The sequence below is a fragment of the Aricia agestis genome, chromosome 10 (assembly GCF_905147365.1).
Source record: "Aricia agestis chromosome 10, ilAriAges1.1, whole genome shotgun sequence".
Classification (NCBI taxonomy): Eukaryota; Metazoa; Arthropoda; class Insecta; order Lepidoptera; family Lycaenidae; genus Aricia; species Aricia agestis.
Genome location: NC_056415.1, coordinates 10,633,310 through 10,648,078, shown reverse-complemented (window position 1 = coordinate 10,648,078; position 14,769 = coordinate 10,633,310). Strand labels below are relative to the sequence as shown.

General features: G+C 38.0%; 1 protein-coding gene across 1 annotated transcript; it reads left to right on the top strand.

Annotated features, from left to right (window-relative positions):
* The first annotated feature begins 890 nt into the window (after nucleotides 1–890).
* LOC121730897 (D-2-hydroxyglutarate dehydrogenase, mitochondrial) lies at nucleotides 891–14,769 on the top strand. Its single transcript, XM_042120104.1, has 9 exons — nucleotides 891–1,097; nucleotides 1,245–1,392; nucleotides 1,481–1,678; nucleotides 1,814–2,007; nucleotides 9,147–9,315; nucleotides 9,548–9,677; nucleotides 11,033–11,189; nucleotides 12,428–12,593; nucleotides 14,117–14,769. Exons 1-9 carry the CDS (start codon nucleotides 999–1,001, stop codon nucleotides 14,374–14,376), a joined length of 1,521 nt encoding a protein of 506 aa, XP_041976038.1. The 5' UTR covers nucleotides 891–998; the 3' UTR covers nucleotides 14,377–14,769.

Sequence of the window (14,769 nt, the reverse complement as noted above, 5' to 3'; positions counted from 1 at the left end):
ACCCCATTAACACAATTTTAGGAAAATCAGGGAACAATTTAAGTTGTCATTATTCTCTTTGCTGTCAAGTGTCAACAAAATGAATGCAGTCCTGCAACCACATTCACGCTCCTCACTCCAGAGACTGACTGACAGACTGCTTTCTACACGGCAGTCCGCCACACAGGGCGTCGAACTACACTGCAAGTGGTGGGCGGAGCTTGGGTCTGGGTGTTGCAGGCCGCCGTGCAGGCCTGCAACACGGAAGCGAAACACCAACACCATCCTACATAAGCCGGCGCGGCGCGTGACGCCGGCCGCCGCACGGTGGCCTGCCGTGAATGGGCTCTTTTAGTCCGTATCATGGAATTAATATGTACAGTACATATTAATTCCATGGTCCGTATCGATTATAAAAATATCTGCTGGTTTTGCGGAGAATGTGAAAGAGTGATGTTGTGTTTTTATATTATTTTCCTAAAATTGTGTTACCTGGGTTTTTAATGTGTAATATTGGTTAATATTAACCATCCATTAGATATTCGTTATTGTGCACAAGCGTGGGAAAGTGATTTAAAAACCAGAAACTTGTTCTTTTGTGTTCCCTCCAAAACTCCATCGAAAGTTTCAGTAAAGCGTCTACCACTTTACTGAATCGACCGACTATACTTCTTGACTGTATTGACTTTATACTTAGACTTTGACTAGACTTTAGACCTGACTGACCTGACGATAATATAGAAAAAAGTTGTATTAAAGAATATTGTTTTCCCGCAATAATATTAAACTCGACACTGGCCATGGCCACTGGCCACGAAGTGCCGTTATAAGAAGAAAAAAAAAATCTGCTGTCAGCTGTCACTGATAAGTCTTATCATTTTTATGTCAAAACAAAACGAAAATAAATTGCTGATACGCCAACGCGCCAACGCACACGAATAAAAAGTTGGTTTTGTATTTTGAAATATTTATTTTTAATAAGCTTAACTAATATCTTGCAGCAATAATATTAAGCAGAAATGTTGTTTAGGTATTTATTCTCTACACCTTACATTACTAAAACATGTACATTAAATAAATTAAATCGTACACTTTCAACACTGCCTCAACTTTCTTCGGTAAGATTTTTATTTTCTATACTTACACTCTCTTTATCTATGTACTAATAATAACAGCGATTTAACTGTATTATGTTGTTTTAACATATAAAATGTTTTAACTTAGATAAAAAGCATAATGTTTCTTTTGTACATATTTGAATTTAGGAAAAGTATGGCGTTAAAAGAAAGGAATTTGGAGTTTTAAAAAACGATGATGTTAAATTCTTTCAATCACTTATAAGCAAGGAAAGGGTACTGACTGATGAGTCTGAACTTCTCCCTTATAATATTGATTGGATAAAAAACTGCAGAGGTAAATAACATAATATAATTTATTTTTGTATTTTAGATGTTATAAGTATTTGCATGAAAGAAAAATATTATTATTTAATTTCCTAAAGGTCAATCGAAAGTGGTTTTAAAACCAAAAACAACAGAAGAGGTATCCCAGATTTTGAAGTATTGTAATGAGCGTCGACTAGCTGTCTGCCCTCAGGGTGGAAACACGGGACTTGTGGGAGGCTCGGTGCCTGTATTTGATGAAGTCATCATTAATTTTATGTTAATGAACAAAATTATCAGTGTTGATGAACTTTCAGGTAATTTCTAGACAATATATCAATGGTAGATAATGACAAAGAATACATAACTTCTAATCAAATAGTTTAATTATACAGATTATTTAAAGAGAGATAATATGAACATTATTTTTCAATTTCATTTAAATTTTTAAGGTGCTCTTGTATGTGAGGCTGGCTGTATACTGGAAAATCTAGATAATTATGCTCGAGAACGAAATCTTATAATGCCATTAGACCTTGGTGCCAAAGGATCATGCCAAATTGGTGGTAACATCAGCACCAATGCTGGAGGCATAAGACTCTTGCGGTATGGGAATCTGCAAGGCACTGTACTAGGTGTAGAGGCCGTAAGTAAAACCCTTGTGCTTCGCTTGGCTCCCCTTGGCGGGGGCACTACCGCGCACCCAGATTGCTTGATTCCTTTTTTGCTGTCGATAATGTATAATAAATAAGGAGTTCACGAACTTAACATGGTTGAATGTTATTATAATACAAATGACTAAATGACGGAATGAACTTCCATTAATTTAATTATAATAACTTAAATAAGTATTCAAAATTCCAATAAGTTATGCTATTAATTCTATTGGTTTATCTAATTTTTACAATTTTGTCTATCAAATATGTCTGTGTAAGTGTGTAGTAAAACTACAAAAATAACAAACACACATCCTTTATATTTATTTTTATTTATTCAATAATTTACTGTGCACAAGAAACAATTACAATATGGACAATATACACAATAAAATGACACAAAGGATCTGCTTATTTCTAATAGAAATCTCTTCCAGCAGCCTTACAGAGAGAGATAGGATTGAGATTTGACTTGACTTTGATTGAGACAGCTGCAGATAGAAGTGTACTATTATTATGAATCCATACTAATATTATAAATGCGAAAGTATCTCTGTCTGTCTGTCTCGCTTTCACGCCAAAACTACTGAACCGATTGCAATGAAATTTTGTACACAGTTATTCTAGAGTCTGAGAAAGGACATAGGCTACATTTTGATGTGGGAAAATATCTTATTTCCATGAAAATATCGATGAAAATGAATTCGCATTACACGTGGCCAGCGCTCATCCCGGGGGTCCTGGGTTCGAGTCCCGCAGGCGGAACAGAAAGTTTTAAATGTTCCTGGGTCTTGGATGTGTATTAAAATAAAATTTCAAAAATCTTAAATATATTTCATGTATAATATTATAAAAAATCCAGGAATATATTGATGCAATGAACATTTTAGTTCTAATACGATTCAACAGATGGCGTTTTATTTTTTACTTCATTTTAACATAGAACTAATCATACTTATTAGTTATTATGTTTTTGTTTATAGTTTTTAATACGTCAGAATATTATGTTTAATAATATTATCACTTGGTATAATAATAATCTATCTTATCTTATAGAACTCCTACTGCATTTCTAATATATGTGACAAGTTGATGACAGAAGGCGCTCTATAATATAGGAGTTCAAGTGTTGGCCTATATTCCATCCAGAAAATATATCAATGCAATCAACATTTTAATTCTAATATATGAAAACAGATGGCGTTTTATTTTTTACTTAAATATATTTTATGTATAATATTATAAAAAATCCAGAAATATATCAGTCTGCGTTTCGCAAGCAAACAGAGCACTCGTGTACGCGTATCGGTTGTCCCGAACGTCAGGGGCGCATAACCTTCTTTCTGTTGTGTCTTTATAATATCCGTATTAGTGCAAGATGTTTAAGTGCAGCCAATGTGATGTTGAGTTTATCGATGGTCCGCAATGTTCGACCTGCAAGAATAGGTTCGATTTCCGGTGTTCTGGGATTACAGAATCAGGCTATCGTAAGCTCGGAGAACGTAAAAATAACTGGAAGTGTATATCTTGTAAAAATAAGGGATCGACGCAGACTCTTGCTCCGGTCGGAGGTGGATCCAGCCCCTCTTCACCAGTTCCTTCTGATCTCGATGGTGTCTTGAAGGATATTAGACGTATAAGTATTCAAATGGCGGCCCTTCCTGAATTGGTCTCCGATATTAAGTCAATCAAGTCCGATCTAGCAGATCTTGCCTCCCTGAGATCTGAGCTGGTCGAACTCAAAACGTCGGTTGACTTTATACATCAAATGTTTGAGTCTACGACGGATAAAATCTGTAAACTAGAGAAAGAGGTTCAAGGTCTTCTCAAAACTAACGACGAAGTCAAGTCACTCCAGCAGCGGATCGACGGTCTCGAACGCACTGTACGTGAGAATGAACAACGTTCGCGCCTAAATAATATCGAGATAAAAGGTCTCCCTATGACCTCATCTGAAAACCTATTTACGATAGTCACAAACATTGGCAAATTTATTAAATGCCCTATCTCTAAAGAGCAGATTAATTACGTTGCCAGGATTCCTTCATCTAACGATAAATTACCTAAACCAGTCATCGTGGCCCTTCATAATAGATATTTAAAGGAGGATTTTGTTGCGGCAGCGAAGAAATGTAATTTGTCACCGGGGGATCTAAACCTGCATGGAACCGGCAGAATTTTCATTAACGACCATCTGACCTTGGACAACAAGCTACTGCTGAATAAAACAAAGTTGCTGGCGAAGGAGAAAGGCTACGCTTTCACTTGGGTCAAGGGGTGTAAGATTTTTTTAAGAAAAAATCCCGAGTCACGCGTCATCCTTGTAAGATCAGAACTAGATTTAAAAAAACTGGAGTAAATACTTGTTACCTTACTAAAGTTATTGTTTTTACCACTCAGTACTGTAATAATTGTGAACTAAATTTCATTTTAATTTTATTTAATTGCAGTGATAGTATAAAAAGGTTGCGCACCCCTTGCATTCTTGTTTACAATTTAGCCTACCGCCCATCCATATTGTTAGCTCGCACAGCTTTTGTTGAGCATTTGTTCCTATCTAACACTATAATTGTTTTTGTCAACATAAAACCTCAAAAAAATAAAAATTTACGTGGTCTATTAGTTTATTTAATATATGTTTACTATAATATCTCTGATAATGATCTAGTTTTCTACGGTCGCGATATAATACAGACGTTTGTCTCACTCGCGCTTGAGTACTGCCCGTGTAAATCCATCTCGCTCGCTCACTCCGTTATGCCGGTACTATTGTCTTTACTTATCAGTGATCGCGACTCGTGCGTAAGCAGTTTACCATTCTTGCTATTTACGATACTATTTCACCCTGTTAATATCTATTTAGTGTTTTTCTATACGTATAATTACATTTCTGTTTATTGACATGGGTAACGACGGCTTGAATAATTTAAACATCTACTACCAAAATGTACGTGGGCTCCGTACTAAGTCTATAGAATTTTATCGCCAGTTAAATCTTAATACGTACGACTTAATTATACTCACAGAAACGTGGCTAACTGATAATTTCCTAGACTGTGAACTTTTTAGTGATGAGTATATAGTGTGGAGACGAGACCGTGATTATGTTACGACCGGCCAGGCGCGCGGCGGAGGGGTGTTGATTGCGGTACGAAGGTATGTATCGGCTGCACCTGCACCTACTTTTCATTCGACGGCGGAAGACCTTTGGATTACTATTAGCATGCGTGGTAATCACCTGAGTAGCTCCCGATCGATTAGGTTACATATTTGTGTTGTGTATTTGTGTAAACTCGGGCTTCTTAGATCATTCTCGGACCAACTATCTAATTTTCTAATCAAGCTGAATGACTCAGTTGCTAAATGTCCCCTTGACAATTTTTTGGTTATTGGCGATTTTAACTTGAGTGGAATTAATTGGGTATATAACAGCTCTGTCGATTGTTACTGTTCTAGCAATTTATCTGCTCCAAATAATGATGAATGCTTGTTATTGAATGAAATTCAAATATTGTCACTTAATCAATATAACGGCATACGAAATAAACAAAATAAAATACTTGACCTTGTCTTATGTAATGACAAGGTTTCCGTCCGTGAATGTCTCGATCCCCTCGTCCCGCTAGATACCTACCACCCTGCTTTGAACATAGAAGTGCCCCTATCTATTAAATCGTATTTAAAGTCAGCTGATACCATGCGCTATGATTTTACCAAAGGAGACTTCGAGAAAATCAATAACGAAATATCCCTGATTAACTGGCCATGTGAACTGAATCATAGGAGTTTAGAAGATGCAGTGTCATTCTTCTACGAAAGTATTGAGAATATTCAAAACAAACATATCCCACTTAAGAAATTGAAGCATAGCTCTTATCCAGTCTGGTTCACTCCTGCACTAAAGCGCCTGATTAAACAAAAATATAAATTTCTTCATAAATTCAAATTATATGGTAGGGTATCGGACCAATTAACCTTTAAACTTTTACGTACTAGGGTAAAAAAATTAGAAACCGAGTGCTACAATGGCTACATTCAAAGTACCGAATCGGCGATTAAAAATAATCCAAAGCATTTCTGGAATTATATCAAGCACAGATCTAAGTCTAACATACTCCCAAATAGTCTGACTTTGAATGGTGCTATTGTTTCATCCGGTGAATCCATTTGCGAATCATTCTCTCAGCACTTTCAGTTATCTTTTCTAAATCTAGGTATTCTTAGTCACAGTGATGGATATGCAAGCATCAACCATGCTGAGTCCGCTTCACATATTAACTCAATTAAAATTACACTTGATTCTGTTAAGAATCAGCTAAGGCACCTTGATCCCAATAAATCTGCCGGACCAGATAATCTTTCCCCTAAGTTTTTAATCAAATGCTATGAAACGATATCACTACCAGTATCACTACTCTTTATTAAATCTATCACATCTTGCACAGTCCCTAGAATTTGGAAATTGGCCTATATTACTCCAGTGCATAAAAAAGGATCCAAAACTGAGATTGAGAATTATAGACCAATTTCCAAGCTATGTACATTAGCGAAGGTCTTGGAGCGTATTGTTTACAGGCAAGTTTATACATCTTTAAGCAGTGTCTTCAGTAAATCACAGCATGGCTTTTTAACTGGCAGGTCTACTGTTTCAAATCTAGTGCTCCTAAACGACTTTATAACACAGAACATGGATGAAGGTAATCAAGTCGATGTAGTTTATACTGATTACAGTAAGGCATTTGATCGTATAGATCACACTATTCTTAAAACTAAACTTTACAATATTGGCATCAGAGGTGATCTTTTTAGGTGGTTCTGTTCTTACCTTGAAAATCGTTCGCAGGCAGTAGTGGTGAATAATTACATGTCTAGCTGGGTTCCCATCCCTAGTGGCGTCCCACAGGGCTCTCTATTAGGTCCACTTCTTTTCATCATCTTCATTAACGATATCGATATTTGTTTTAAACATGCCTTCACTCTTTACTTTGCCGACGACATGAAAATTTTCTATCCTATTTCTTCCGTCGAAGATGCTGAAGCGTTACAAGCTGATTTACTCCGTCTGGACCAGTATTGTTATAACAATCGTTTAGATCTTAACCCACAAAAATGCCTACTAATCACCTACAGTAGAAAAACTAATATTTTCCTGACGACCTATTATCTAAAGGGCTTCGCTATACAAAGAACTAATATTGTACGTGACCTAGGTGTTTATCATGACACTAAACTAATGTTTGATACACATGTTGATCATATAATTGCGAAGGCCTCAAAAGCACTAGGTTTTATAATGAGACTAAGCTCCCCCTTCAAAAATGCTAAAACCCTCAAAATTCTGTATTGCACCTACGTCAGACCCCATTTGGAATATGCCTGTCAGGTATGGAACCCGTGCTATGATAAATATATTACACGGATCGAGAATATACAAAGGCGATTTATGAGATACCTATGCTACAGACTTAAAATATACTATAATTCAGATAACTACCTTAACCTTTGTAAAAAATTTCACATTCAAACTTTGTTTAATCGTCGGTACATTTCTGATTTCATATTCATTCTAAAATTAATTAACAACGAAATTGACTGTCCTGACCTTCTCAGCAAAGTAAACTTTTATGTACCAACTAGACCACGTAGATTTAATCCACCACTAGCTATCCCATGTTATAATTCTAACTATAGACGTAACTCCTGTCTAGTGCGAGCTAGCATTGAATTTAATAATGTCTGTAAAAAATTCTCTTTCGATCCTTATACATTGCGGACCAAGAATGCAAGAGACAAACTGAACCTTAACTTCTTCGATTAATATTTTCTATTGATTTATAATTACTGTTCTATTCTATATTCTATTCTCTTAAACATCATTGTACTTTGTAACCTTAGTATATAATTATAGTTACACAGAATTTTGTTTGTTGTGTTAAAAAATCATGTTTGTTTGCTAGATTATCTTTGTTAATGGTGAAAACCTGTCATTGGCTTCTTGTTTTATCTATAATTTAACTATTTAAGTAAAATTGTAAGCTGTTGGTTTTCCAATATTAAATAAATAAATAAATAAATAAATATCGATGCAATGAACATTTTAGTTCTAATACGATTCAACAGATGGCGTTTTATTTTTTACTTCATTGTAACATAGAACTAATCATACTTATTAGTTACTAGCTGTTGCCCGCGACTTCGTCCGCGTGGACTTCAGTTTATAAAGCGCGATGTCAACAAAATTGGTGTCAAAAGCTTTTATAAAAAAACCCTGGTACCCCTTAAATCAATACAGCTGTGCAGTGTGCACACAATAAGTATTTCATTTTTTTATATTAAATTTTATATTTTATGCCAAATTCTAAAGCTTATTTAGCCCCCAATTACACAACTTTACCCATAAACTATTTATCATTGATAGGTTTAAGGTTACGTCACTGCACAGATAAAGTACTGAGTTATTTAATACCGTAGAATAGATATAACAATCGAAAAAAATCGAAACTTAAATGTAAGATGATACCACCTCTTATAGAAAGACTTTTGAGCAAGCGTCAGCGCGATGTAGAAGACGCACGGCGCCATCTATTATGAATTTTTGGAACTAACTTAATTTGAACAAATTTACGCATTTTCACCCCCTGACAACCCTTTTTTCCAGTAAAAAAGTAGCCTATGTCTATTCTCAGGCTTTAGACTATCTGTATACAAAATTTCATTACAATCGGTTCGGTAGTTTTGGCGTTTGGCGTGAAAGCGAGACTGACAGACAGACAGACAGACAGAGATACTTTCGCATTTATAATATTAGTATATATTATGTGCACACTGCACAGCTTTTTTTGGGTATTTTGATTAATTAAGGGCCGCGCTACACCGGAATGGCAGCGGCGAGGCGAGCACTTTCAGCGCTGCCATTCCGGTGTAGCGCGTCCCTAAGAGGGGTACCACTTACCAGGGTTTTAAAAAGTTTTTAAATTTGACACAAATTTTGTTGACACTGCGCGCTATAAACTAAAGTCCACGCAGACGAAGTCGCGGGCAACAGCTAGTATAATATATTATAAATTGATTATGAATATATGTTTTAAACTTATAAAGCTCTCAAGGCAATAGTATTACTAATTTTTAGGTAAAAGCAGATGGATCAATAATAGATTGCCTTCGAACTCTGAAGAAAGACAATACAGGTTATCACTTGAAACATCTATTTATAGGATCGGAAGGCACCTTAGGTGTTGTAACTAAGGTGGCCATACAATGTCCATCTTTACCCAAGTCGGTTAATCTAGGATTTTTTGGTAAGTAATTATTTTTTGGTAAGTAATTATTTTTTGGTTACAATCTCATACGAAGCAAACAGTCTTTCTATAAGTAATCATTTCAGATGTTTGCGCGGGGCATACAATTGTCTCAGTTACCCACACGAATTATTATACTTTACAAAACTTTTGTTGCCAATGTAGCCAATAAAAAATTTGTATTTGTATGTACTTAACTAAATACATATTTAAGATGACTTAATAATTTCAGGTGTCGAGAGTTTCGACTCGGTTCTTCAACTGTATAAAAGCGCGAAGTCGTCTCTTGGAGAAATACTGTCGGCCTTTGAAATGGCCGATAGCTTGTCCATAGGCACGACAGTAAAAAACCTAAAATTGACGTAAGTAGGTTTTTTTTTTAAATGAAATAAGGGGGCAAACGAGCAACCGGGTCACCTGATGGAAAGCAACTTCCATCGCCCATGGACACTCGCAGCATCAGGAGAGCTGCAGGTGCGTTGCCGGCCTTTTAAGGGGTAACAGGGGAGGGTAGGGAAGGGAATTACAGGGGAGGGTGAGGAAGGAAATAGGGGAGGGTAGGGGATTGGGCCTCCGGTAAACTCACTCACTAGGCGAAACACAGTGCAAGCGCTGTTTCACGCCGGTTTTCTGTGAGGACGTGGTATTTCTCCGGTCGAGCCGGCCCATTCGTGCCGAAGCATGGCTCTCCCACGTCAAAAAGGTACATACATGATACATTATAATAGATTACCGATGTAACTATCACGTTTTGACCTTCTCTATATTGCATTGTAATAGGGCTCAAAAACTTTTGAGCCCTATACTCTGCATTTCGCAATAAATGATTTTATTATGAAGGTATAATCTACTTGTAGTTAAAGGAATGTTATGGAAACGAATAACAATTAAGTATATTATATTATGTAAAGATTTTGATAAGGTTTACTATGTTTGGTGTGCAAAAGTTTTTGCAAACAATACTTACAGATAACCATATCTAATAATAAACATTTCTGAAACGGAGGAAAAAAGATGGTAATTAATAATTAAGATGATTTATTATTCAAGAGCTGAGACCGGAGAGAGTCTTTAGTGTCAGGAATTTCAATTGCTATTTACGCTGAAACTGTGATCGACAATCTGGCTAATCTGTCTAGCCTCAAATCATCTACTTTGGCCGCATCTACGAGGCCGCACTTGGGCCTCAGCATCAAAATCAGCGGGCAGCGGGGCGGTGGAGGCGGCGGCGCGGGAGCGGCGTTCCCATGTATATATTTATATGGAACTGGCCTAGAAGGCAGCGGCGCCGTAAGCGGCGTTTGGCCACAAAATATATATTAGTAGTACCAAGTTTGGCGTAGGTACAAGACGGATTCCCGCGACGCTGCCGCTCCCGCCCCGCTGCCTGCAAAATTCGGGGCCGTGGCCTAAGCGACACTGCGCTGCAGCAAAGCGACGCGACACTTGAAATTTCATAGAACTGACCTATAGTATAATTCCTCTGAGCCTATATTATAATTATTATCTGTATCCCGTTACGCGTAGCGCCGCTGCGTGTAGTACAGACTACAGTTTACGTTGTTATGTACAACAAATAATTTTTGGCCGTGATCTGTCGCGTCGCTCCGCTGCAGCGTAATGTCGCCTAGTGCGGTCTCACCATATTTTATACTGTCATTTAGTTTAGTTTTTGTACAGATAAAGAATTTTCTATTCTATTTTAATTGTTTTCTAGGAATCCGATTGGCGAATACCCGTTTTACGTGTTAATAGAGACACACGGTAGCGACGAAGAGCACGACAGCGACAAACTGTCGCGATTCCTGTCGCGCGAGATGGACAGCGGCCTCATCGTCGACGGCACTGTCACTGCCGAGGAAACTAAAATGAAGGTACAGTGCTGCTAACTGAGCAGATTTTTAGGGTTCCGTAGCCAAATGGCAAAAAAACGGAACCCTTATAGATTTGTCATGTCTGTCTGTCTGTCCGTCCGTATGTCACAGTCACTTCTCTCCTATATATTTTTTTTCATCTAACCTTTGCGTGTGGGGTCTTCAAAAATGATATTGAGGTTTCTAATATAATTTTTTTCTAACCAGAATAGTTTGCGAGAGATACTCGTCCAAAGTGGTAAAATGTGTCCCCCCCCTGTAACTTCTAAAGTAGGGACATGATAATTCTAAAGAAAATATATGATGTACCTACATTACTATAAAAAACTACCAACGAAAATTGGTTTGAACAGGATCTAGCAAGTATGTAGTTTTTCTTATACGTACAATATAAATGGTAAATGGTAAACCTTACTTTAACTTTCATTAAATCGACTGAAATATAAAAATAAATCAAAAACCTTTTAATTTCATAGAAATAAACCTTATTGCTGCTGCGGAACCGTTCACGGGCGAGTCTAACTTCGGTCCGGTCCGGCCGGTTTTTTTTATACGATGCGGCACGCAGTAGGTATGCGAAGCGCGTTATATCTATGTCATACTCTTACCGTGTCAACTATGCCTTATATCTTTTACCGGACTGTACCAGAAGAAGAGATATGGTTTTCGAGAGTAGGTATGTTTGTTGAGTTGTTTGGTAAGTACGGTAAAATCGGGACTTTGGAACTTTTTGAGTGATAAAGCGGGATTCTCCATACAAAAGCGGGACAAAGTAAAAAAAGGTATAAAATCGAAAGTTTTTTTGAATTTTTATCATTTTATTTGCGTTATATAACGTTTACGGGACAATCGATAGCAAAAGTAGCCAAAGAAAATCCACCCCTCTACCTCCCACACTCTTATCTTCATTACGCTCCTTTCTTTCTCAGCACGCTGCACGTACGTTCGGGCTTTCCCCGAAAAACGGGACTGATCACTGAGCCTGTCCCGCGCGGGACATTTAATTTTGATGAAAAAATCGGGACGTCCCGCCAAAATCGGGACGTCTGGCAACGCTGACCTTAATGCTTGGGCCTTGGACCCAATTTCACTAACGTCTGTTAAAGTTAACGATCGAATTAATATCCTCTCTCGTTTTTCATATGAATGAAAGAGAAGACATGACATTTTAACAAGCTGGTTAACACTAACATACTTTCGTGAAATTGGGCCTAAATCTATGTGTTTTTGTTTGTCAGTCGATATGGAACATCCGCGAGAGCATAGCGGGCGCGGCGCTGCATGGCGGGTACATGTTCAAGTACGACGTGTCTGTGCCGCTGCGGAGCTACTACGAGCTGGTCCACGTGCTGCGCCGCCGCCTGCGAGCTGTTGACTGCAAGGTGTACGGATATGGGCATGTTGGTGAGTAAACTATTTCGTCCTCTAACACACCTCCAAGCACTCTATAGGTCTGCAATTCAAAGTGCAACGCGGCGCGTGGATGCATTTCTAAATTTTTACTGATTTGACAGATCTCAATTGCGTGAGACGAGAGTGAGACGCCTTAAAATCTGTCAAATCCATACAAATTAAGGACCAACTCACACGTACCACAACCACACCACGTGGTCGGGCGTATGTTTTGTATTGTATATGAATAGGTCTTTTCACAAGTTCCACATTTTACAATCGTTATCGACCGCGTGTGTGATACCGACCACATCGCAAAAACCAGCGAACTAGTGGCCGGCCGAACGACTGCAAAATGTGGTACGTATGAATAGTCCAGTTCATTTACAATACGAAATATACGCCCGAGCCCCGACCACGTGGTGTGGTTGTGGTACGTGCATAAAGTATACCTAGCGGAATAGAGAAACAAAGGCCTGTGCAAGAGAGATGTCACTATCAGTAACACTGCGTGGTAAAAAGAGACGTGTGATACATGACAACAGCACTCTTTTTTTGACATCCAGTCGGCACGTGCCGCACGTTGACAATTTAATCTCATAGAAATCATGTTCAATCATGCTTGTGTGAGTGTATACCTACACATATTTTTACACACAGATGAAACCAATTTCGGTTTCATTTGACAGCTCGAGATTGTTGCTCTATTCCGCTAGGTATATTAACTTTATGGGTACGTGTGTGTTGGTCCTTAGAAATGCATCTACGCGTCGCGTTGCGGTCTCATTTATCATTTAACTCTATCAATTCAATCATGTTAAATTCAGTCCAGCGTGTACACTGTACAATCACATAAGTTGATTCATAGGCAGGTGGCGGACCTACATCTTGTGTTCTGTCGGCTGGGTTTGACATAACGTGATCAAATTATAGTAGGTAAGCCATATGCCTATGAATTTATTTCCACAATACTAATACCATATTAAGTCATAACAATTTAACGGCGAGGCCGCTCTAAGCGACAGTACGCTGCAGCGCGCGACGCGACACTTCACAATTCACATTTCATAGAACTGATGTTTTGTATCGCGTACTGCGTAGCGTCGCTGCCGCGTAGTGAGGCTTACCTCATACGATTTCATACATATTGTAGTATGTACCATACCTCAGAACAGGGAAATATTTATAATCTGTGTACCATAGGTATGGTGCACGCTGCTTTTCGCAATCGACGTTGTTTCCGTTGACATCTTTTTGCTAAATAATTAATTAAGTAGTAAATAATCCATGGTAATCTACTCGACACAACTGTACACGCTCGAAATAAAAATTATACTAGCAGCGCTAAATGAGATGCTCGCGGATTCGTGGCCCGCGGCGGTCTTCCGACGCGTGCGCCCGCGCCCGCCCGTGTTTTAGCGTTGGCCCTTAGATGTAAAAATACTATAAAATATTATACGTGTGCTTTACTGCAGAGTAAATTTTAATAAACCTTACAAAATTAATGGTCCAAAAATGATTATTTAATTTTTCAGGCGATGGCAACATTCACATCAACGTAGTTGTGCCGGAGTACAGCAAGGAGGTGTACGGTTTACTGGAACCGTTCATATTCGAGGAGGTATCTAAACACAAGGGTTCTATTAGTGCCGAGCACGGGGTCGGCTTCAGAAAACCCCAGTACATTCACTACAGCAAGGACCAAACTTCCCTGCAGCTCATGAGAGATATGAAACGTGTTATGGATCCCAACGGTATACTAAACCCGTACAAAGTATTGCCCGATCCGAGCTAAGCTAGAAAACGTCGACAGACCGAACGCGACATGAATTTATTATATCTAAGAATAATATTTATTATTGTTGATATTCTCTATAAGGCAGCGGTACTCAACCTTTTTTTATACAGGCCACAAATTTTTTTTAGTCTTGGAGTTACGTGCCGCAATTATTTTTTTATTTAGGGGTATTAGAGTTTTAATTAATTATTTATTTAGAGGTAAAAGAAATAATATGTTGTTCAAAATTATCGATTTACGCGGGCCACTGATAGTCTCGACGGGCCACAGGTTGAGTATAGCAGCTATAAGTGGTAAGTACCTGACTTGTAAATATTATCTTAAACCTGTTATTCTATTTGAAGACTTTTAATATTTTTATATCGTTGTAACATAATCGTTTGAAATAAA